This window comes from Artemia sp. Qi Xiang Cuo, chromosome 18 (assembly GCF_049724085.1).
Source record: "Artemia sp. Qi Xiang Cuo chromosome 18, ASM4972408v1, whole genome shotgun sequence".
Lineage (NCBI taxonomy): Eukaryota > Metazoa > Arthropoda > Branchiopoda > Anostraca > Artemiidae > Artemia > Artemia sp. Qi Xiang Cuo.
The window spans coordinates 28409411-28436392 of NC_142811.1; the positions used below are offsets into that span (position 1 = coordinate 28409411).

A 26982-nucleotide genomic window follows, 5' to 3' on the forward strand; every position below is an offset into this window, starting at 1 on the left:
TGATCTTAACTAGGGTTGAATGGTTTGTAGGAATAAACAACCTCTATCACCTTGAACAAACAGGATTCCAAAAGGGACACTACTCACAGGACAATATTGATTGCCTAGAGCATGATATTTCAACTTCCTTTAATCAAGGATATTCAACTATTGCCATACTTTTTGATTGGATTGATGCCTATGGTAGTGTTATTCACCAGAAATTACTGGAGATTCTAATAAATCTTGACTTTCCTGTTGGGGCTGTGGCCCTTATTGATGATTTTATTAACGACAGAACATTTGCTGTGCAGATTGGTAATTCCAGGAGCCATGAATACCCTATTAGAGAAGATTTACACCAAGGAGCAATCCTTAGTCCCCTTCTGTTTAATCTATTTAATCTGAATTCCAATTACACCATGCATCATTTGGGCTTTATGCAAATGACCTAGTAATATGGAGGTCAGGCAGAAACGTCCTTGAATTAGTCCGAGATCTTTAACAAGACGTTAACATAATCTCTTGCTACTCAGAAGCATTAGGTCTGTCTATTCCACTTCTAAAACCAATGCAATCCTATTTATGAGGCAAAAAGATGCATCCATACCAAATATTGCTTTGAATAGTTACGCCCTAAATTACGAATCCTCAGTGAAATTGTTGGGAATTGTTTTTGATTCCAAATTGAGATGGCAGGATCACATCAAATCACTCAGGAATAACATTATCCAGAAACTGGCTCTCCTAAATTGGCTTGCTAAATGGGGTTCATCACCTAAAACAATGATTGATTTTTATAAAGTTTATATTAGAGCAAAGATGGAATATGACATCCAATTTTTGTGAATAGTTCTTCACGTATGTTTAACATGCTGGAGTCACTACAAAATTCTACAGCCTGTATTGCTATGGGACCTCATAAGCACACACCAATTCTTAATAAACCACCCCCTATGAGTTATGTATCTTCTTCCTGGAATCTCTATCTAAAGAAGTTTCCAGAGTGGTCTTCTCAGGTGATGGACTCTTTTCCCTTTGTGATTTCCCCACCATGGGACATGGCCCATGTTGAGTGGCTTACGGGCATGCTACCAAAAAATAAATCATGCTTTCCAGCCCAAGATGTTAATATAATCTTTGAAAATTGCGTGAAGTCCCGTTTTCCCAATTATGTACATGTCTACAGGGACGGTTCTTTTAAAGATCCAAAAGCTGGGGCAGCTGCCTGTATCCCGGACCTAAACTTTTATGCCCCCTTTCTGAGTAATTCATCAGTACTTTCGGCTGAATTATGTGCAGTGCGACCTGCATTAGATGCCTTAATTGATCTGAAGACCCCTTCAAGGAACATTCTGTTCCTGTCGGATTCTCTTTCTTCAATCCATCTTCTTAGCCAAATAAATTATCATGCTGATGACTAAGACCTGAAAGGGATATAAAAAAAAAATCAGTTATCTATTTTCAACTGGATATTCCATTGCAATTCTTCATAGTCCAGGCCATAAAGGGATCAAATATAATTAAATGGCAGATAATTTTGCAAATAAGGCAGCAGGTATCCCTCCCCCAAGAAATGTAAGGACATTCAATTTTAGAGAGGTCATTAGAGCCCAAACAAAAATTGCTTGCCAACGTTTTGTACATCCTCCTTTCAAATCTAAGGACTTTAATATGCTCTGCTATAAACTAAAAGCTATTTAGTTTTGGAACTATTTTACTTATTGCTGATCTTTTTAAATGGGGAATCCACCACACACCCTTATGCAGAAATTGCCATCAGACTTCAGAAAATACACAACATGTTCTCTTTGAATGCTACCCAAGGGATTAAGATTTGAGGAAACTGATATATTACTGTCATCAATTGAAGATCCCCATGTCGTTTGATGGTCTTATTAATTGCTCTCTTTCACATGATTTGGAAGCCACAATCTATAGATTAATGATTATGATACTAAAAAGACTGGATCCACAGACCTCGCAAAGCTATGAAGAAGAAGAAGGAGAAAAAGAACAAAATAAAAGAAACAAGAATGGAACTTCTTACTGGGGACACACACATGTGTCAGCACAGTCAAACAAACATAATAATTACAAAATTAGATTGACTCACATCAATGAAATACAGTTGAGTGAAAAATCGACTACTGATTCGCATCTAACTCTTAATTTAGCTACTAGATTATCAATTTTGTCGCAAATTTCGAAGACTCCATAACGACTTGATATGTATCTGTTACTGGTCCAAATCGGAATATGAAGAAGATATTTACAAAATCTGAAATAGTAAACGAATTTGTTTCTGTTCAGAAGCGGTGAAAAACTTCCAAATAGGGACTGAAAAGAAAACATAAGGAGCAAAAAACGCGTTATAGGGGCGACCGAGCATTTCCTTATCAAATTTACCCTTAATCCTGGAGAAAAATGCGTAGGACTTTCTCAGCTTCTCCGTCAATGCTTTAATAATGAGTGATCGTGTCACTCGAATTGATGTTCTGTATGGAAGCCCAACATATTTGAGAGACGTGGAAGCAGAAATAGTAGAAGGGCCAACCTGGATCTTGGAGTCAGGAGGCTGGTGACAACCACAAATTCGGTTTTTGTGGAAGCAACTGATAATGCAATATCAAGAAGACCGTCATAAAGGTTATCCACAGCGATCTGTGGTGACTGCGCATCTTCTGGCAGAAGGATAATATCATCCGCGTACGCAAGATGACTTGCATCGATAGACGGCTCAATGAGAAAAGGTAGTGTTCTACATATGGCAGAACGGATTGCATTGTTGAAGATTATGAGACTTAAGAACCGAGCCCTGTTTAACTCCATGACGTACAAAAATCTGGCCATTATCAACACTTTCCCCTCGTGCGAGAGTAGCTGCCTTCTGATACCACTGCCATTTAGAGGCGCAGATGAATGGACTTGCTCCTGATTTTATGAGAGCCAATATAGGTTACGAGTGAAGGACCGAGTTAAAAGCCTTAGATATATCAATGGCACAAACATATAGGGGATTCTATGTTTCTCATGCTTTTCGAGAATAGACACAAAGACGGTACGAGCGTTTCCGACGCCAATGACCCCACGAAAACCTAACTGATAATCACCATGATCACACCTATCCGAAATTTTTAGTAGAAGGATCTTTTCAAAGAGTTTCGCGATGACTGAGCAAACTGTGATTGGACAATAAGAATCACAAGACCGAGGATCCTTATTCTTTTTGGGAACGCAAGTCACCATACCCTCACATAAAGCAGTGGGTATGTATTGCTGTGCAATACAAGCCTGAAAGACAAGCGCAATATGTTCAACTAGCTTTTCGGTACTGTACATCAGATGTTTAAAATTATGGGAAGGATTCCGTGTAGATGGCTAAAGGAAAAATTTCTACCTCTTATTGACTTGAGGCAAGTTGGGAACTTCTACTTCCCATTACTTTGTTTATCTTATTGACTCCATTGTGAAAATTTTTGAAAAGCCTATTACCTGGCTGAATTTAATCCTATTGATATCCAAAAAGCATGTGACCTTGTTAATCACAATGTATTGGATGAGAAACTTGATACAGTTTTGAATTCAATATTGAATATTAGTGCTGAAATTAGTTGACTCTTCCTTATCGAATAGATCCCAAGCAGTTTAATAGCTGAATCATTCTTCAAATCTCCTGTCCACAATAAAGTGTCCCAAGGTACTCTCCCAGATCCCCTCCTTTTTAAACTTATGATCAATAGCCTTGCTAAGGAATTTACCAACAGATTAAAGTTTGTTGATGACATAATGGTTGTTGGAATCTGCTAATGAAATTTAATGAATAAATCTATGAGTATCCTCAACAAAATCAGAAGTGATGCGTTCGACGTTAGAGTAGACCCTTCTAAATCCAGAATAATGCCATTATGTTTCCTTAAGTCTCCACCCTTTTTCTTTTTCCAATTCCTCCTGAAATTTTTGTGTCCTCTTTGAAATGACTTGGCATCATAATTTCTTTTGATTTAAAGTGGAGTTTCCACGTTAAAAATATCATCCACAAATTTAATGCACCTTTCTCCCTCCTTATGCTTCTAAGTAAGTTTGGCACCCCCTTTCCTTTTGTTTAAGTGTTTATGCTTTATTTGTCCAGTCTCATCTTGACTGCGCTTGTCTAGTTTGGCACCCTGGCATTTCCCAGGAAGAGTCATCCTAAAAAGGCCCTTTGTATAATTGTTAAAGAAGGTAAGGTCCCGCACTCTCTTCTTCTAAAAAAAAGATAGGTTAGAAATCCTGGGATGTGGCAGAGTTATGTTATTCCTCTATTTAAAAAAAACAACCTTTGAATGATTTTCAAAGAAGGTAAAGTTCCGCGCTCTCTTCTTCTAAAAAAAAAAAGATAGGCGAGAAATCCTGGAATGCAGGAGAGTTATGTTATTCCTCCATTAAAAAAAAAAAAAAAATATACAATACCAAACCCTTGGATCAAAAACAATTCCCCCAAAAGACACACTACATCCATTTCTTTGTTAGTCTGAGCACTCTGAGTGTGTATCTATCTTGTCCCCTATTTGATGCTTTATCTCCTGATATAAAATAATTTTTGTCCTCTACATTACAGAAAGAAATTGATAAAAAAAAACCTGATAGCTCCACTCTTTTTACTGTTTCTTCATTTCCCTCTCTTTTTGCGTTTTTGTTGACTTTTTTAGTGTCTCTAAAATCTAATGGTTTTATTGGCTTTCGATATTGCTGACATGTTGTGACCTCTTTTTCTTTTTTTGACCAGTTTTATCACATGATGCTTTGATAGGATTTATTCAACAGATGATTTGATGGTGTTGTTTATACTAATTTGTTTTGTCAGTTTTATATGAACTTTTATTTTGAACCATTTTATGTTTTTTATGCCAAATTTTTTTTACCTTCTTTTAATTTATTGACCTGTGTTTTTTTCTCTTTTTTTGTCTTCCTTGTAGTGTTTTACCTTACCTTGGGATCCAAAGTGCAAATTCAACCCATCTAGACTTGTACATGGGCGTAGGGAGGGGGTAGATCCCCCCCCTAGACCTTCAAATTTACATTAGATATGGCTGAAAAAGCAGATGGTTTGGAAAAAGCAGTTGATAAAACTCCATCACACTATCGACTGCCCCCCCCTCTAGACAATATGCTGCCTAATGCTGCCTATGCCCATGGGCATGTAACAAACATCTTTTCAATGTAGATATCTTAGCCTGTCTAACAAATGAAAGACCAAAATGAAATTTTTAGTTCAAATGTTTTAAACGTTGTATAAAGAGCAGGGGACTGAGGAGGAGAAAGTCCCCCTCATAAACATAATAGCTTCTGGGTGTTTTAAGTTTTAATGTTGCTCTGTATTTTCATTTGAGGAAGCTTGTTTTTAGTGTAAGCTTTGAAAGGCTCATAGGCCTTTTCTCCCACTGGGAAAATTATGAAAAAAACTTGAATCAAATTGAATTCAACTATAAAAGATCATTTATAAAGTTATGCTGATAAGAAACAGATAAGAATTCGGAAGAATAGGCAAGATTTTTAAAGCCCATAAGTAATATCTTTCAGGGACTATTTGGTAGGCTGTGTTTATTATCCAAATGAATCAAAAAACAAAAATCTAAAACAAAACTCGGATCAAATTGAACACAAATATTAAAGATAATTTTATAAAGTTACGCTAATAAAAAACAGATAAGAATTCAGAAGCATAGGTAAGATTTTTAAAGCCCATAAGTAATATCAGTTTTGTACCCCCTCCTTTAATAATGTAAATAATGTAGCGTCTTGCAGGGGGTATATGGTAGACTGTGTATATTATTCAAATGGTGCCCCAACAGATCCAGGAGAAAAATTTACCCTTACCTCCTATATGCTTTTTTTTTTCAAAAATTGTAAAACTAAAAAATCACCAAAATATCCTAATATTGCTTTAAATCTTCCCTAAATTAATGGAAGAGTGTTTTTCAAAACCTAAAAGAAACAGACTCAGACCACAATTAAAGAGTATTTTTTTTTTGCTAAGGTCAAGACAGGTAGGAAAGAGTTGGATGGTATAACGCATTTTCATTACCATGAAATGCTAATATAGGTAGTAGACCTTGTGCTCTCTAAAGAGTTTCCTTGATTTTTCTTCATATTTTACTCTCCCATATATTTTACACAACAGGCTCATTTCTGTACATGTTCAGCATGTCATACAACTCACCTCCACTGGATCATGTAACTCTCATATCCCATTAATTGTCTATTATGGTTTATCAGAAAATGTCCTTTTTTTAGTCAGTCTGTAATCCTCACAAAATCTTGCTTTCAAAAGATGGAAACTACTTCTGAAAATTATTTTGATTAGTGCATATCTAACCAAGGGGGTCAAAAGCCAAGCCAGATCTAAAGACAAAGACTTTATCATTTGTAAAGGGACTTTTCACTTTGAGCCCTGGGTCTCTTTTTATACCCCCCTTCCCTTACATCTAAACGAGCTCATTTTTATTTCACTCAAGATATTTATACTTGTTCATATATTTAAAATGTTTGAGAAACAGGGATAGGCTACTAATGTGAGTAAGAATATGACACGAAAAACCCAGTAAAAAGAGCCTGAAAAAAAAAAAAAAAAAATAATAAATGATTCCCTTCAGACCCCTTTCAAGCAATACTGTAACAGAGAATATTCATTTTCTTTTGGTCATTGAGTACACTAAATAATGGAGTATCATTTGCAAAGGCTACTAGTCCGTTAAATTCGGAATTATTAAAAGATTTAAATTTATTCTCAGAATCAAGAGATGATAGATAGTAGTTGTTTTCAATGTATCAAAATAAGGAAGCGAGCTGATACAAAACTGGCTCCTGAGAAGACCAAAGTTCACCTATCTAGAATTTCTATGTTCATCCTTTGTTTCAGATTTTTTTTTTTTTACTTTAAGATGGATGATCCATCTCGATTGATGCATCCGGGATCAGGTCAAGTTCCACCAATTGGAATAATGCAAAACCCATATAATATAGGATCTATGGCTGGAGGAATGGAGCATAATACACCTGCACATCAGGGTGAAGATGGCGTTGCTATGGGGAGGAAGCAAGACATTGGTGAAATCCTTCAGCAGATTATGAATATTACTGACCAGTCCTTGGATGAAGCTCAGGCAAGGCAAGTAAATGTTCCATTTTCTGTAAATGCTCCTTGAGGTTTTATTTCACTTGTGCTAAACAGGGGAGGGGGGGGGGACACAAATAATATCAGACATCTGGGGTGTTTAAGTGAAAAGTGTGTGCATTGATTTTTGTATATAGTGGACGGAGAATTGGACCAGTTTCAGTGCCACATATTGTTGAAAATGTAAATAAACTTACCTCCATTCCTCATATAGGGATACTTATATGTAGGTTATATTTAAAGATAAAGAGAGGTTTAAGTCTTACTGAATGATATTTTCAGGCGAAGAATAAATGACAAGTCCGAAACAAAGATGCAGGGCTAGGTCATTTTTCTTTGGATGGGGAGGTGGGCTTCAGCCCAATATTAGGAAGGAGAAATTCCCATCATTCATTCACCATGTGACGATAGATTTGTAAAAATAAAAAGTCCCACATTTTGAGAGCGTTTTGCTAAGACCAGGCTAAAGTCACTTGTGTAATTAACACCCATGTTTGTTCCTGGCATTTCAAGTGTCAAATTGTTCATAGAAGAGTAGCAAGCAGAAGAGTAGATTGCTAAAACAACCCGAATCATAGGCATAAATACAAGGTCGAAATCATAGAGCAATTCTAGAATAATAGGATTAAAAATATATCTGTTGCAAGCAGTGTTGTAAAATTACTGTAAAATAAAAACTCGGTAAATTAAATTGATCAAATAAGGTAAAACAAGGTACTCCCTAGGAAATACGGGGTAAAATTGGTGTTTTAGAGTTGCCGTCTAGCTACAAGACCAGTTGAGTATTTCTTTTTAAGCATCACTTTCAGCTTTTAATGAAATTTGTTAATGATTCCGATTTTTCCGGGCTTAAAAAAGGTAATGCCCCTTCATCTAGAGTTTCATCAGCTTAATTAACTGTCTAGTCTATTCCTTTGGTAATCTTGTGCCTAGGGTAATATCTCAGTAATTGGACAGTACCTGATTTCGAACATTCATTTTGTAAAAAAAAATAATTAAATTTACCATTATTTGGCAGTAAAATCATATTTGTCCTTTTTTTCTACATTTAAACCTAAGAAATGCTAACCTAACGGCCTTGCATATTTAAATAGCCGTATTCAGCCACATTCCTTACATTACATGTATTTTATTGTTCGTTTATTTATAAAAGTATCGAAGACAATTAAAAAAGAGGTTTGTAAGACTTTACTAAGCACTGGATCACAAGAGCGGAACATACAGTCATTAAGACTCTTTTCATGGGTGCCCATATGGGGGGGGGGCAGGGGGGGCTCTTGCCCCCCCCTGGCTGAATGATGCTGCCTTATTTTTATATTTTTGTTCTGAGATTTCTATTATATAGCATTAAAAGTAGCAATTAGACGTAGTTTGCCCCCCCTGGAATTCAGCTGATGGGCGCCCATGACTCTTTTCAAAATGATTTGCTTGCAAATCTAGGTCCTCACCTTCAGATTTAGATTCTGATTCAGGTCACCATGCGAGGAAAAGACGGCATGAATACAAGATTTTTCTGAGATGTGAAATGTAAAATAAAAATGATGGTATTGATTCTGCTTCGGCCTTCCACAATGTTGGATATCCAGATCATGTAGTTCTAGTTGATGAGGCAACTTCAATATTTGAAAAAGGATTCAAATAAAATTTTTCTTCAGTTTAAATTAAGATCATCTATCCACATTTTTAATAAAAATTAGATCAATAGACTAGCTAAGTCAATCACTAAGCAGAGAATTTTTGTCCAATCTAATTGGTGAATAGTTTCATTTATTCTGGCTGCCTTTTATGGTTTGTGTGATTCAGTCTTTCTTCTGCTCAGTTGGAGTTAATTCAAAAGATTAGTCTTCCTTCTTTTTTAGCACTGAAGACAACTGGGCGGAAGTCCCTGACGAAATATCTGCCTTTCTCATTTTAGCTTCTTTTTTGTCAACTCGCTGACATTACCCTCATTTTTCTTGGCTATTTATTTTTATTATTTTTTGTTGTTGTTTGTCACATGTCAATCCTGCTTCTAGTCCCTTTCTGTTTTTAACAGTTCATAGAACTAATTTAATTTTATTTCAGCTAATGTTTCACTATTTTAAAATTATAATTACCTGTACTATAATGCACTTTATCGTTCTGATAAGTCAGACAGACGATTTTTTAAACTAGGGAACACAGCTATACACAAAATAAAATCATATTCAATCCATTTTTCTGACAGCCTCTTCGCGCTTACGTAAATTACATAAAATAGGTAAAATACCAATTTTACCGGGGTCCGTAAAATTACGGTAAACTACCCAATTTTACCGTGACCAATTTTACCAGTTACAACACTAATTGCAAGTAATGCAATAACGTTTGTGAGGGTCATTTGACAATCTTGGGTAGCGAAAAAAAAACGATTTGGGAAAAAATGTTTTTGATTTTGTATTTGGTCTTTTTTTAGCCTTTTGTGCTCTATTTCTACCTTTTATTTATTCTGTCTTCTTAAAAGAACTGAGTTGTTACCATCAAAATTTGAGTTTATTTCACTAATGACTTAATGGTGCGGCTAAGTATCCTTGAACTTGGCCATTTTTCCGAATCCTAAAATATGTCTTAGGAAATAGGATGGATATTGGCTATTTAGTAGTTTTATCTTTATGGAATTTCATTTTCCTGAGCTTGTTGACATTTCTGGATATTGAACCATAATTAATTGATGTAGTTGGTCAGAGCTTTGTCTGTATTTATTTGAACTATGGCATTAATGACAAATAAAATTAATTATACTCATAGTGTAATTCCACGCTAATGTTGATTAACTCTATTTGAGATCTCCTATTCAATGTCATCTATCAGGATGGAAATGAATCAATTCACCGATTCTTGGCTGCCCAAAACAACTATGACAAAATCATTTAGTTAGAAATGTTCTTGGAATCGATCAAGTTATCTGCCAAGTAAAGTTATCATTAGAATTTGAAGCAATACGTTAAATAGTCACACGGGAGAATATATACTTACCACCTTGCGCACCAATTTGATAAAGAAGTGTTCTATGTAATTTCATTTTCTTTACGTTTGGACCTAGAAAGATGGCCAAAAGAACTATCTTTAGAAATCTGTCATCCTTCATTCGCAAAGCATGCCTTAGCCATCTCAACCTTTCTCTCATTATAGTTATAGAATGAGTGATATAGCCACATTTTTCATACAGCTTGTTGTTTAATCTACAGTCGGTCAAACGGATACCCAAACCACCCACAGGTAATTCCTATGGAAAACATCTAACAAATCCTCCTTCATCTTTTAAAGCGCTTACTTTTCAGAACCGTACTTGGCCACTGGCATCGCTGTAGCTTCCCATATTCTAGTCTTGGATCGCACAATGTCTTCCTATTCTTCCAAACTTTTTTCAACTGATAAAAAACACCCATAACCTTGGCTATTCTATTTTTATATCGTCACTGCATCTTTACTAGTAATACTATCCAGGCTAGTAAAGCTATTTAGGAGTATTTCTGGTTTTAACACTAAGTGTTTAACGACTGTTAAATACTAGAGCCATATTACTAAAACCTAGTGAAAGAAAGACTTGTTCACAACTCTTTGTCCTTACTTTCAGTTATCTGTCTATATGTAGTGGATACCAGCAAGTTTTTTGGTTTGGGAATGTTTATAGACATTTTTTTTTCTGAAGAGGGGAGAGAAGAAAGATGCTATTTGAAAAAAACAAACTATAGCTGGACCAAAAGCCATGCTGTCAAAGTGTACTGTAAGAGCTGTGGAACTTGGTTTTGCAAATGACTTGGTAACTTGGTTTATTTTTAATTCCAGGAAGCACACTTTAAACTGTCATCGAATGAAGCCAGCTTTATTTACTGTTTTGTGTGAGATAAAAGAAAAAACAGGTAACATTTTTTTTCAACTTTATTTGTAAATGAAAGACTTGCATATAAAATAAATTGTTCGAAAGTTTATTTTCGAAAAATGCGCTTCATTTTTACACGAAAATTTGAAAGTTGTTTCTTACCCAAATTAATACTGCAAATTTCCTATTACTTTCAGTGAAGCTTAGAACGTATATTGATTGATCAGGCTCTGCTCATGCGATATAGAAACTAAATTAGTTACAGTCGCGCAGGGGCTTAGTCAGGGCTTGGGCTGTTTGGAGTTGCATTGAATATGCTATTAACTGTCCGTATAAAAAGATTGATTGAAGGACTATGCCTTTTCACTTGCTAGCCAACCAGAAGTATTCTCATTAACTGACAACAACCAGACTTGAAATTATGGCCTTTTATAAAATCTTGCGCTACGTCTTGACTAAACTAGAACCAGCAGCTGTCCTATTGTCTGCGAATCTTACGAAAGCCTCCAATCTGATGTGATTCCTTTTAATAGTATGCACCACTTCTTGATTTATTTCGCAATATATCCTTATATCCGTATATATATATATATATATATATATATATATATATATATATATATATATATATATATATATATATATATATATATATATATATATATATATATATATTATCACCAAGACACTTTGTATAGAAGTCGTCGTAGAGACTTCGGAGGGTGCTCATTAGATTGAAAACTAAAAATTTTAGTGCTCTTTTTAAGAGTCAAAGGTGATTGGAGGGCAAGCAGCCCTCACCCCACGCCCCTTATTTCCCCAAAGAAATCTAATGAAAATTTTGAGATAGCCATTTTGTTAAGCATAGTTGAAAGTAGAGCCCGATCAATATGGATTTTTGGGATCCGGTATCGATGTATCCGTATCGTAACGATACGATACGGATAAAATTGGCCGATAAATTCCTCTCCGGAAAAAATACCTTACCTTGCGTTTTCTGCCCATGTTCATACTCGCATGTTCCTCCCTTATCTATTACAGGCCAAAGAACAGCTTCAATAATTCACTGTGAATTCCAAATAATGCAAAAATTATTTATTTAGAAACGATTTAGAAAAACAATTAAACCAATAAAGTTCAAGTCTGGACAGTGCTTAATAAGTCCAGTCCAACTAAGGCAAGTTGTAATGCAGAAATCACAACTTTTCAGCATTTATGTCTTCGTTTCAGAGACCTTCGTTTGTCATCATAAATGTTCCCAACTGCGCTGAAAACCCTTTCGCTTGGGATAGAAGAGGGCGGACAGCAGAGATACTTCCAAACATGTTGTACCGGTCTCCTGAAACGACTGCTGTTACTTTACCACCACTGTGACGGACAGTTTTTTTGCTGTCAATGACAGTCTCACTCATGCATCTTTTCAGTTGCTGATCAATATTATCTGCGGACTCTTCTTCCTCACTTGTTGAAATTGCAAGCATGTTATCAAACAGACAGTCAATCAAACTTGCTGCGCCTTTTCTCCTTCGTTTTGGTTTTTCCTCCTCTTCTGTTGCAGTGACTTATTATGTTTCTTCCAATGTCTGACTTCCAACGACTGCCTTATGATTTAGAGATCAGTGCTTGTATCTGTGATCCAGGAGACAAACAAGAGCAACTTCTCTAGTTGTATGTTCTTGAAATTACTATATATTTAGAATATTGCTTCAATAGGTATGTATTGATAAGTATTGACAACAAATATACTTTGACTTCACCTGGACTTAGCTGGTGGCTCCGACCCCAAGGACTGGACAAGCAAAAATTACCTGAGGAAATCTCACGCCATCTTCTAAGTTGTGCAAAGAAAAAAAATGGCCGATTTCCCGTATTTTTTTTCGATATCCGATAATGACACTTGACCCCATATTGGAACGATAATATAGGCCGGCTAATATATTGGTCGGGCCCTAGTTGAAAGGTTCAATAACTATGCCTCTGAGGATGATCTTACCCCCTAAAGTCCTTTGGATAAGGGCTGTAAGCGATGTGATTCGCCCATTGTTTACATATACTGTTTGTTATTGGGAAAAGAGGACATATTTGATCCTTGGGGTATAAAAAGGCTAAGGGTATTAGGTGAAGCTTTCAGGGAAGGTTGAGGATAGTGTCCAAGAAAATCGACACACAGTGTTAAACAACTAAATCGAGCATGCAACACACAGTGTGCATGCAGGTTGTCAAAAAAAATGTATCAACAATATCTTGAAACGGAGTAGAGCAAAGGTTCCCAACTTATTTGTACTCTAGAGCACATTCTAAAATATCGGCCGGGTGACGGGCACCACCTATTTTTAATCGACAAACTCCTTCCATAAATTCTCATTCCTATAATTTATTCTCTTATATTCATAATTTAATAATATATTATTGATAAACAAAATTTTTTCAAATAATAAAATTATTATTTAAATTATATACTCTCAGGGAAATTTATTTACAAAACGTAAGCAAAAACGTGTCAGTGTGATCTTTGGCATTGCGTATCATTGCCCAGCGCCTCATAACTAGGATAGTGTTATGATAATCCTGTTAGCAAACAATCATAAAGATGGTCATCGGTGATTCTATATCTTGATTTTATTAAGTTCATGATTGAAAATAATGATTCGCATTAATATGGCAAACCAAAAAATTATTGAATATTGTATGCCGCTTTTTTCAACAATTGGAACGTTTCTCTGTCCACGGTATTCTAAAAGCCCCCTGATATTAAATATTTTTGAAAATATCATTCTTAAGGTCAAAAATTTATAACTCTAGTTCTTCTTTCTTACCTTGAACAGAGTCTTCAATACATGCGGCCATTTCTAATACTTTTTTTGTCAAATAAAAGGATTGATACAGAAGAAAACAATTGGCTCGAAATGTGTAAACTAAAAAAATGGCTCTTCAAACTGTTTTTTCAACTCTTAAAGATGATTAATGAGCTGTTAATGAGCAGGGAAAGTTTTGGACATTAAGGCTTAGCCTACTGGGTATTAAAAAATATACCCAGCTTTCTCATATAATCTCATAGCTTCCGTTCTGTCTGTTTGCCACATTGATTTGCGATTGAAAAAAAGAGGAAGATATAATTTTTTTGTTAATTTTTTTTTTTTTTAGAACTTAAAAAGTGAAAAGCGTCGATTTCTTTTATTATAGTATACTTTTAAGATCTTTTTGAAACTAGGATTATGACAGGCGAACTGCAGGGCCGTATCCAGGATTTTTTTCGGGGGGGGGGTACCTGATTTTTTCCCGTGGACTTTGTATAACAGCCTCGAGCAGCATTATGTTAGCTCGAAACCGTTAGTCCGCCCCACAGTTTATATAATTATCCAGTATGATCTTTCCCTATCTCACCCATTATAAAAACCCGGACCAAGGTGCGAGTGCTCCAGAGAACGTTTTTGCAGATAGAAACATAGGCGGCATCAGATCTTTTCACGGGTAGACAAGTCAGACTGTGATCTAATCGGAAACAAGTGGAAACCCGTTATTACGAATAATGCACTTTGTTGGAAACAATCGGAAACAGACTAACCCGCTAATGCAGAAAGAAGTGGGAGGAGCTTTTTGTTCGCACCGAGAACGAAGACCAGAAATGATCTGCGATAAGCTTACTGGATAATTATATGAACTGTGGTCCGCCCCTTGCGATCGAAGACGCGTCCACTAGGCATACTTTCGTATCTTTAAGGTGCTTTTTTTTTAGTAACGCAGAAATCAGACAAGTATTTACCTACAGTTAAAACTACAAATAATATTTTTTTTTTTTTTTGGAGACAGCAAAAACAGTTAACGCAAAGAGAAGCCAGATAGTAGAAGTAGTCTATATATTTTTTATTTTTTATTTTTTTTTACCTTGCAGCCAATATCTATAAAACGAACTCCAGGCCTGCAAAAATGTCGATGACGTCAGATGTCAACATGTCAACGTCCCTATGGACTGCAAGGAGGGCTAAGCCACTCAGTTGTTCTTCTCCTGTTGAGTTTCTCAGCCAGGTTTTCAGCCTTCTGAGCGTTGATAAACTTCTTTCCGGAGTAGCAGTGCTAACAGGTTACGTCGCAAGAAGAGCCAAAAGAAGAAAAACATTTGGAAAAAAGGTGGTGTCGCATGCCTGAAGCGAAGACACAGCACAAGTAGGCCTCTCTGATACCGGAACATTCTCACACTTGATGCGCCATAGTTCAATCTCTTGCTTCAGACAGTCTGGTTCGGGAAGAATATCGCAATACAATTCAACCAATGAATCCAAGTTTAATGCCTTCAGATCGACAGAAACAATTTTGGCAAGAGAAAGGACGCTGAGATTTGACAGCAGTTTTTGGTGAAGCTCAAATCGTTGTTTATGCTCGGAAGTGAAGTGGTTCAGGAAAGGAATAGGTACTATAGTAGTTGAGAAGGTCTGGATCGTCTGCATGCATACTCCGGCCACCTCTTGTCCTTGGACGAGTCATCTCCAGTTCTAAGTCACTGGCAAAACGCTGAGCTTTGTCGAAAATAAATGTGAAAGCAGTAGCAGCATTTCCTCGCATTTCCTTTGTTTTTGAAAGGACAGTTTCCGCGTGCCTCTATGCAGCATCCAAATCACAGTCAACTGACTGAAGGGTCTTGCACAGTGGAAGTGTAAGGCAGAAAAGCCCTTTGACCGCACGGAGACACACAACAAATTGCGACTGGCTCATCGTGTCCAGCAACTACGCCGCTTTTGCAGACGTTTCTGCATTTCCGTTATATTCAAGCATTTCCGTCCTCAGAAAGAAGATGGTTCTTCAGAACATCGTCACCGTGTCTCGCCCTCAGCCGCAGTAGTGCTTGGAAGTTGCCATCATTGTGAGAGGGTTCTGGATCTGAGACCGAAATGAGGCCGGAATCGTTGGTACCAAGAAGGGCAATCTGTTGCCGCTCACAAAATATCACTGTCTCAACAATTGGTTGCAACTTCTGGCGATTTTCTTGAACCTGCGCTTTCCTCGCCTAGTTGGTGCAGGATATTGTCCAGCCTTTTCTCCGAGACAAAAACGAAGTCTTTAGCCGATATGGGGCACTTTATATAATAATCTGCTTATTGATGAGCTGTGAAGCACTCAATCGCATCCTTCCAGTTCCTGAATGGTTTGGTGATTAGATTCCCCAAGCGCTAATGGCAGGCTTTGCCAGATGTCTCTGACAATAACAGAATGCAAAATCTGCGAAAAGTAGCGTCCTCAGACGGAGAGTAGAACAACCAACTGAAATGAACGAGCTAAGTTAACTGAAACTTCAGCTTCCGTTTTCCGGATACTGGAAAAATGTAGGAGATATCTGGAGTCCAAGGGCTCTTCAGCAAACGCATTTTAGGATTTGCATCAAGACTGGAGGATTTGTTGACAAAATGACCGAAGTTAGTTGCAAACAACGAAAAAGACTGAGTTCGTGCAGGTGCATGTTGCATCGTGGTTGGTTCCAGTGTGTGTGATTCAGAAGCTTCAACGATGGTTTCAGTGCCCTCCAGATCCACAGGTGTAGATGAATGCTCCGCAGACGTCCCGCTAACGCCACTGTCAGAAACATCCCTGTTCCGCTTGGGCGCGAAAAACGACGTAATGTCACACATAATCTTCATGTTGAAAATCGCTCTTCTCTTATCCAAGTCCGAAATCGAACTGAACTGAACTGAGCTGACAATCTTGCACCCTCTTATAACATTTACCTCGAGCGCCCATTAATTCTAATTTATTATGCAAGGTCTGACCTTGCATAGTAAATTAGGATAGTAGATTAGGCATAGTAAATTAGGACCTTGAAGGTCAGGTGAACATGGGGTTACCTAATTGTGTAAGCGATTGTACAACCGTTTACCCACAAAATGCAATAGGATTTAGTGTGGGAGCATATTTTTTTTTCTGATAAAGTTTTGTCTTTACAGGCATTTTTTTTTTTTTACTAATTTTTGACTCGGTAAACAATTTAGGGGGGGGGGGTCAAACCGGATAAACCCCCCCCCCCCCGGATACGGCCCTGGTGAACTGTAAACCTTGTTTATTTTGATCCGTGCAGATCCTGTTGTGCATCATCAAGTAGTCCGTGAAATTTGACAAACCAGCCAAGAAATTGATCTTTGTCTTGCCTTGATTATTTCTGTCATTCGTTGGAAATGTTTTTCGTACACTTTCCCTCACTGTTGTTCCAAAGAACAAAATCACCCTTTAACGCTATAAGAAAGTCAAAGTATTATTCCTTGACGATTTTTGTTCAAAATTTCTTGAAGGAGAAGGAGATGACTACCGTAGCTGAGAGTGAAGTCCACATCATACACTAGGGTAGTGCAAATGCCGGGTGACTTAAATCATTGCATCTAGAAAACTCGTTGAAGATATATGTCGCTAGAAATGTACAGAGCTAATTGTAGGGCATATCAAACATATGCCCTACAATTAGCATGTAACAATTTAACATGAGAAAAAAGAGGAAAGAGGCAAAACAAGAGTGCATTTGATAGGGTGTTTCAAAGATAAGTGACTTTTGTTCTTAAAACTAAGGAATGAATTCTGATGAATACTGGAGGTCGTTTTGAGTCCCCCTATACCGTACATTAGTCTTTTTATACGTGGAAAATTAGGTATGATCTTGAGAGTGGTTCAAGATTGCCTCCTTGATTAGAATCATAGAGTTATATATAACATAATTACATGCAACGTGAGTGGCTGACCCATGCGAAAGACAAGAGTTACCCAGAGGCAGCAACGTTTCTTAAATTAATGAATGAATAATGACCTTGTATTATTCATTCATTAGGATATGAAGCTCAACCTCAAAAGGATATGAAGCTGGCACCACGTTGCGCAAGCCTTGCTCAAGCTCTGCAGGTGGGATCGCTAACAGGGTTGCCACCGTCAGTAGGATTTTACTAGATCTAGTAAAAAAAAAAAAAATCTATTAAATTTAGAGGATCTAGTAAATTTCCCGAGATCTAGTAAAAACTAGTAAAAAGTCATGATTTATAGTAAACAAAACTTTTTTTTATTTTCCATGAATTCAGGGAAAAAAATTATCGTAAATATATGACAATTTACAATTTTTGCTTGTCTGTTTTACAATTTAAAATTTTGCTTGTTTGTCTCTTAAAGAGACAGACAATCAGTCACCTTTTTTCATAAACAACGGACACTTCACTTCCGACGTCTAAAGGTAGAAAAAATCAGCTTTCTGTGTATCAAATCTTACCAACTAAAAATGAAGCTATAATGACACTTGGATTTGTGATGATTGGGAATCTATTGGAATCAAAACAAAAGCCAACCACCCAAGGTGATTAGGTGAATCTCCTCCGCTTGAAAATTTTTATTGAGAAAAAAGAGCCTGCTGAGAGAAATTAAAAGTAAGTAGAAATGTAACATTATATATATATATATATATATATATATATATATATATATATATATATATATATATATATATATATATATATATATATATATATATATATATATATATATATATATATATATATATATATATATATATATATATATATATATATTATATATATATATATATATATATATATATATTGCGCGTGTGGCGTAGTCGCACGCGCAAAAAAAAAATTTTCAGCATTTAGTAAAAACAGATGCGATCTAGTAAATTTTTCCTCTCCGATTTAATAAATTCTTCCAGGTCAAGGTGGCAACCCTGATCGCTAACTTCTCTGTAGGTGACCAGAGCCAACAACTACATTGTGTTGAATAATACATATTTTAAATTTTGTTGTAGCGACGATATATTTCTATTTACATTTTTGTGCCAGATCTGTTTTTATAGTGGACATTTATCAAGACTTAATGATCGGAATCTGGCTTTACTGAGTTGCCAGGTAGCATACCTTCCTTATTTGAAATATTTTTAAAAATCCTTGCTGCAATTTCTATTCCCTTTTTCTAGTTTTAAGTCTCCGTAACACCCAAGAAGAAGAACCACCCGATCCGCAGTTGATGAGGCTAGACAACATGCTAATTGCTGAAGGAGTTGCTGGCCCAGAAAAAGGTGGCGGTGCTGGAGCAGCTGCTAATGCCTCAGCTGCAGTTGCTAGCCCAGGGGGCGGAATGACTGAGTCTGCCATTGAGCATTCAGACTATAGAGCTAAGCTTGCTCAAATCCGACAGATCTACCACCAAGAGCTGGAAAAATATGAACAGGTAATCTAACCTCGCACAGTAAAAGTAAAATTTCCAAATGGAAAGGTTTCTCCGTGCCCTTTTAAAATAAAAAAAATGATCTGGTATTTGTCGTACTTATGGCGCAAAATTGTTAGGGATGTTCAGAGAGGGAAGTTGAAAATTGCTTAAAAACCCATAATAGTTAGATATAAATTAAATTAAGCTAAATTAAAAATAAATTGACCTTGTTAGTTGAAAGAGGGAGAATAAATGCTTTTTAGAGATTGGTCGTCAAAAAAAGCTTAAAAAAATGGTTCATTAGTTTTGTTCAAAATTATTTAGGCTTCTATTTCCAGCAATATTTTTGAATGGCCCTACCCCTCCTCTCCTGTGCCCTTTTTTGCTACCCCCCCCCACGCAGTAGCCTTGCAATACATAACCGTGAAATTTTCAGATAGTAATTTTGTTAATAATAGCTAGAAGTTCTGATAAATATGCCTCTGGAGATAATTTGATCCCCATAGCCCCCAAGGCAAGGGTTGTAAATAATGCAAATCGTCAGTTGTTCACTGGGTCTTTTAACGGAAAAAGAGGGCTTGTTTGATGCTGGAGATTTGACTCTCTCAAAACTTTCAGGGTTTGTTTTGTGGGTCAGGAAAAGAGGGTGCCAACATGGTCTTTTGCCCCTGATCACTTTGACACTTATAGTCGTAAATTGCCAAAATTCAATGGGCCACGAGTAATTTAGTGTACAAAAATGTCGTCCCGCTCCGAAAGAAAACAGGGCCCAAAGAGGGCAAAGAATTTTTTTGCCCAAGTGGCTTGAAACTTCTATCCTCAAGTTCTTTGGCTAAGAGGAATCCTATGCAGAATAAAAATCGAAAAATGTTTTGGCTCTCTCTAAAACGAGACCCAACGAAGGGTTTCCGCAGTCAATTCCTATGAAGGGTTGTCGAAGAAACATAGAAGGGCTCATTTGGTTGGGAAGTGAAAGCTTTAAAACCGCTCTGTAGGACAAAAGTGATTTGAGACAACCAACATCTCTACCATGCCCTTTCCTTCTACCCTGCCCCTCCCCACAACCCCCATGGTACTGGATCAAAATTTTGAGATAACCATTTAATTCAGAAACATCATGAGATTCAATAAGTATGCATCACCTGTCAACCCAACAGCGGAAGGGCAATGACCCTAAATCATGAGATTACCGATTTTTCACAGGTAGGCTTTTGTAGAAAAAGCAATTAAGTCTATTGTCTTTTCAGCTAGGAGCTTTTTGAGGCTGTTTACTGGGACAAGATTCTTAGTGTAGGTTTTGGAAACAACATGCGTACCTGAGTAAATTAGAAGACGGTATTTGCCCTCAAACGGCTTTGTGTTCTGTTGAAACTTACATCAAGTGTTAGGATGAGTTTCAAATGGACCTTAATTTTGGCTTGGGAGAGGGGGCAGGTGGGGAATTTAAATTTTGTATTGGAGAAGGAGTGACTAAATTGTAATGCCTCCGGGCTACCTAAGCGTTTTGGACAATAAGCATTTTTGGGAATTAGGATTTATTTACGCAGGTGGCTCAATTATAATTACGGAACCAAGGAACACTACTTCAGACAAAAAATTAAGGGTAAAAATCTGATGATCTTGATTCATGATCCCTATTTTTTATTTTACTTTTATTTTTTTTTATGGAAACAAAACAGGACTCTTTTTAATAAAGGGTATGGGGATGAATTAATTTAAACAAAAAAAGTGAACAATTTATAACATGACAAGACTTTCCTTCCAGCCACTTTATTTCTAAAGTTGAGAACTCAGACATGATAAGTTATAAACCATGCACATTTCTTAAGCCTATTAATTCATTTAATGCATTCCTTTTAAAGGCTTGCAATGAGTTTACGACGCATGTGATGAATCTGCTTCGTGAACAGTCAAGAACCCGACCAATTACTCCCAAGGAAATTGAAAGGATGGTTCAAATCATCCACAAGAAGTTTTCATCGATTCAAATGCAACTTAAACAGTCTACTTGTGAGGCTGTGATGATTTTAAGATCACGCTTTCTTGATGCAAGGTTTGTAGGTTGTTGATCTTGTTTTTTGGTTTTCTTTTATTCTTTAACTCTACAATAAAAACTTGCTAATGTGAGCAATGGAAACGAAGAAATCAAGAAGAGTGAAGACAAAGAAGGCACCATTTACCGTTTCTAGGTAAAATTATGATACTTGATGAAACTTTAATTATTTATATACTAATTTCCATATATTTTCCAAAGTAGTAGATTAACTGTCTATTGTCTTTCTGTAAGTTGTTCGATATTGTTGAAGATAGTTCACGATAATTTTGTAATGAGAACTTACCAATGTATAAAAAAAAGAAAGGGATGGGGGGATTTTATGTTTTGTGACCTTCTTATGTGAAGATACTTGATAAACTCGCTCGTAGGAGGACCTTTTGCATATTAATGTGAATAATTCATTATATCACCCTGCTCCAGCCTCATACAGGTGTTATCAAGAAGGAAATTTTGTGTCTGGGGTATAAATTCAGTGTGAACTATGCACACGTCACTACAAGGCCAAGACGACATGGCAAAAATTATTTTTCCTTCTGTAGGACAATACAAATCTTATTTTGCCACACAAACTCAAATTTAATGAAATCCTTCATGTGGGAGATGAGTCAATCAGTGAGTTTTATCTTTTTCCTTTTTTATCTTTATTATATTTTTATCTTTTTCTTTTTTTTATCTTTTTATCTTTTTTTCCCTTTTTTATTTTTATCTTTTTCTTATCTTTATCTTTTTCTCCCAGTTATAAATTTATTTCGATCTCGAGGCTAGACATTTGGCTAATGATGATGAACTAAAACAAAAATTAATAGGTTGACGAGGGCTTAGATGTGACCTAGTATGATCAAAGACTTGACATTTTGGGCCAAGCTTCCAAAAGTGTATTGAGTTTACTGGATATTCTGATGAGAAACAAGACGGTTTTGTTAAAGTTATATGAATTTTTAAAAGGTTAAACTATATTGTGAATTTTTTTTACATTTTAAAAAAGCTTTTAAATTCATACTTAGTTATCTGCTTTTTTCTACATTTTTATTAGTTTTGTGACCTAAAACTTTTCCAAGTATATACTTGAATGGATAATGCGCGTGGTATTTTTTTTTTTACTGTAGCACTGAAAATCGTTGCATAGGACGCAAATTTGGGCAATTTTAGCATTTTAGGAACTTACTGTGGTGGTAGTTTTTGGCAATTGCACCGTTTTTGGCAAATTGAAAAAAACAAACAAACAGATTCTATTTCGACACGTGTGCGTGTGTGTGTGTGTATGTGAGAGAGAGAGATGTTCAAAAAGTAGAACTAATTGCTGTAAGCCAATTTTTTCGATATCACTTGCTAGTAGCTTTGCCATCTGTTGCACGAAAGTGCTATTTCAGAACTATTTCATCATTTGTATATTTGACTCTTCAACCATACAAATTGAAAATTCTTGCACGATCCTTGTTTTAAATGGTGCAAATGCCTACCTTTTTGCCAAAAAGTTAAGATGGAAGGCAAGGGGGTGACGGAAGGGCTAAGATTTTGCAACTAATCAAGTTTTTAGCTTGTTTTGAGCATAGGCTACTCTTTTTTCATATTTTTTTCCTGGTGTACCACAAAAAAGAAGTTCTTTGTTTCTTGATATTTTTATTGGGTGTATATATGAACAATTTTTTGTACAAAAAAAAAACAAAACAAACAAAACTAATACAATACACATTCCTCATGTCTCCAAGGAGTATTGATCAGAAATACAAAAAAATGGTATGTTTTTTAGTTCAGAAGTTGATTTTGAACCCATGGCTATGGGTCAACCATCTAACAGTGCTACTAAGAAAGGGACAACGAAGAATCTCTAATTTTTATAGCAACGAGGTAAATATTAAAGTTTAGGTGACAAATGTGATAATATTCCTCTACCTCAATCCCAGCACAGAAAATAATCTAGCAAACTGAACCTAATCACAAACAGAATTGGCTGGTAAAGTAGATGGCAGCACTTTTAGGCCAGTGGAAAAATGTCCCTTTCTTCTTCTTCTTCTTTAAATTGTTATTGGAATGCTATTGCATATTCTCATCTCTGGAATTAGATTCTAGGCCCTGTAGCCGGTTGGAGCGACTGAATTCGAACTCAGTGCTCTGTGAAAATGCTCCTTTTTGGGAGCTGTAAATTTTTCTATTGAAGACTCTAAAAAAAAAATATTTTGGCGGGGGGGAGGACAAGGAATCACCTTGTATCTTAAGCACTGTTTAGACTTTGGTCTAACTTTAATTTGAAACTGCTGACTATTAGCTTGCCTGCTTAAATGAAGCTCTCCACTCGGAATAAAAAAAAAACTTGGCTTGAACAAATATAAGCTCGGGGGGACAACTTAACATAGTCCTATCTGGCGTAGACTTGAACTCTTTTTCTACTCTCATACTGCAGGCCCAAGGACAAGTGAAAATCGTCCTTTTCGGTTCCAGTCAAAAATTATGCTTCCCAAAATATTGTATCGTATCCATCAAACTGGCTAGAGGTCCACACTTTCTGTAAAATCTACGGAGGTTAGACCCTTACCACTTTCTCGCAGTCACCTGAAATTGACGGCATTAAAAAAGTGACAAATTACCTTGATGAAACCAGAGCGTTGCTACCGCAATACAATTTGCATCCTGTAACTGATGGCAGGCACGTCGTTGAGAATCCCATGAATGATGTAGCAAAAAATAAGCAACGAGACGTCCCAAATTTGTGCATGGTTCCTAGCCAGCATCTGTGCTGCCTGTTCTTATAAAACTTCAAAACCCTCGAAAGTGTCTGTGTCAACTTTAGTATAAACAACAAGGGAGATGTGTCTGAAAGGTAGTTTATACCCGAAATTGGTTTTTGTGTCTTATTTTATTTGAAGAGGAATGGCCAGAGCTGTTGACCAAAACAAAATCTGTTTATTACCACTTGCAATGTTCTTTTAAAAATATATTTTTTCAGCTAACTTTTATGAACAGGTTGCTTTTGGTATTTTGTTGAGAATTCGGAAAAATGAATCCTTGTGCCGAGTTATATATAACCTTGATGTTTGTGCAATCTAAAAAAAAGGAATGTTCTTGAATGATTCTTAGCAAAAACTAAGAAAAATAATTTGTGAAGTTGCTGAAGGTGTATTAGGGAAGAAAGCTAGAACTGCAGCTAAGAATATTAGTGAAAAAGCTTTATGTTTAATAGAAAGGAGAAAGGACTTGTACAAGAATTATCTGAGTGATAGATCGCATGAAAACAAAAGAATTGTAAAGAAAGTGGAGAAAGCATTGAAATATGAACTAAGGAGGTGTGAAGTGGAGGCCATGGATAAAATTGCCGAGGATTTAGAAATTGCAGCTAGACGGCATAATAGTAAAATATTGTACTGGCACGTTAACAAATTGAGAGGTAGTAGTCAATCCGGACTTGTCCCAGTTAAAGATAGGAATAGGGTGGCAATTAGCGATAAGGAAAAAGCTATAGCGAGATGGGCCAAATATTTTGAGAATTTATTTAACCGAGATAGAGTTGCAGGAAAAAATATAGAGGAAAATGGAAAAGTTTGTGGTACCTTGGATGTGAAGGAAGATTTGTTTTGTGGTGAGAAATTAGCAACAGTACTAAAAAGATTAAAGAATAAAACGGCTGCAGGTGCTGATAGGGTGGTAAATGAGTTTCTTAAATATGGTGGCTCTGAGGTTAGAAATAAGTTACTGAAGATTATGAATATGATTTTTGAAAAAGGGGAAGTACCTAACGATTTTAGGAAAACATTAATTAAGCCACTTTATAAGGAAGGTAATAAAAGTGAGTGTGGTAATTATCGAGGCATTAGTGTGGTCTCTGTATGTAGCAAATTGCTTAGCAATATGATACTTTTCAGACTGAGAGAAGCCGTAGACAAAGTTTTAAGACAAGAACAGTGGGGTTTTAGAAAAGGTAGAGGATGCGTCGACCAAATTTTCACTCTTAGGTTAATAATTGAGAAGTGCCTGAGTTGTCAAATACCTTTGGTCCTTAGTTTTATAGATTATGAGCAAGCGTTCGATTCTGTTGATAGAGGAGCTTTAGTAAAGGTTTTAACCTTGTATGGTATACCAGACAAATGCATTAAAGTGATTAGTGCTATGTACGAGAATAACACTGCTGCGGTTAAGGTAGGAAATGAGGTTAGCAGCTTGTTTTGTATTTAATCAGGAGTTAAGTAGGTTTGTGCCCTATCCCCCTTTATATTGATTATTTTGATGGACTTCGTCTTAAGGAGCACAGGAAAGGCAATGGGAGACCACGGAATCAAATGGAGAGGAAAAAGTCTCCTGGACTTGGATTATTCTGATGATTTAAGCATCCTAGATGAAAGTTTGAGCAAAATAAATGAAGTTTTAGAGGTTTTGCGAGTTCAGGGTGCTAGTATTGGTTTGAAAATTAATGATAGGAAGACTAAGTCACTAAGGCTAGGAATAAGTGAAGATGAAAAGGTGATGTTGGGTAGTGAAAAGATTGATCAGGTCGGCAGCTTCACTTATCTTTGTGGTATTAGTAGTAGAGATGGTGGGAGCAGTGAAGATGCTAAAAACAGAATAGCAACGGTTCAGGGTGTTTTTTCACAGTAAAAAAAAGTTTGAAAGAATAGGAAGATAAGTCTGCAAACCAAGATTAAAATATTAGAAGCTACAGTGATGACAGTGGTCAAATAAGGCTCTGAAGCATGGACGCTCCGAAAAGCGGATGAAGATTTGCTAGATGTTTTCCAGAGAAATTGCTTAAGGATGGTTATGGGTACCCGGCTGACTGACCGTATTTCAAATAATAGGCTATACGAAAAATGTGGTTCGATACCGCTCTCTAGGGCTATAATGAAAGAAAGGTCGTGGTGGTTAGGGCATGTTGTGCGGATGAAGGATGTCAGATTGCCGAAGATTGTTCTTTTCGGCCAACCATCTAGGGCTAAACGGAAAGCAGGTCGTCGCCGTCCAGAGTGGTAGGACGTGATAAAGAAAGATTTAAAGGAAATGGGAACTTCGTGGGAGGGTGTAAATAGGGAGGCTTTGAATAGATTGGGGTGGAGGAGGAGCGTGCGTAGCTGTGTTGGCCTCGGGCGGCTTGGTGCTGCGATGAGTTGTTAGTAGTAGTAGTAGTATTACTCTGAATATCCAAGGTAATCAAAATTCCGATTACCCCGCAAGGTTAAATTCCTGAGCCTTTCGCATTTGAGGGAAAGTAAAATTCCATTTAGACCTTACAGAGATAAGCGGGGTAAAAACTCCTTCCTGGCCTTAACAGGGCCCTGCTATCTCGTCATAAGTGACTGAAAGTAATTCGGATCCTTTTCCAAGGAAAGGCACAATTCTTTCGCATTTGGACCGTGAATGCTTGTGCTGTAATTACAGATCCCTTCCATCGCCTTGTGCTGGGGTGATAGAGTAGGATGAAATACTTAAGCAATCATTCGCGAAGTCACATAGTTCCGAAGTAATAAGAAAGCATAGTAAAATTCTAAGCAGACAAAAAGGACCAATTCAAATTTCGCTGTTTTAGTCCCTTCGCTGAACTTTATCTTTTTGAACAGAGACCAAAACTTTGTATCTCTTCTAGGTCTTTAGAAATTATAATGGAGAGGTCAATATGGAAATTCCACTTTTTTTGTATTTTAATGGAAATCTATTATTTTGGCAAGAATTTATGTAAGAGGGACATTCACCTGAATGGCTTCTCAGATTTCAACAAAATTTAGTGAAAAATGAGGGCTAAATTCCTCTCTGTGCCTTTTGATATCTGGACCGTATTCTCTGATG

General features: G+C 36.5%; 1 protein-coding gene across 1 annotated transcript in view; it reads left to right on the forward strand.

The window, feature by feature from the left end:
• Positions 1–26982, forward strand: part of exd (PBX homeobox extradenticle) — a 68385-nt gene that overhangs the window by 25155 nt on the left and 16248 nt on the right. The window contains exons 2-5 of the mRNA XM_089104680.1: positions 6903–7133; positions 10947–11016; positions 18925–19178; positions 21020–21210. Of these exons, the coding sequence (XP_088960806.1) occupies positions 6903–7133; positions 10947–11016; positions 18925–19178; positions 21020–21210 (746 nt within the window). The remainder of the gene's footprint in view (positions 1–6902; positions 7134–10946; positions 11017–18924; positions 19179–21019; positions 21211–26982) is intronic.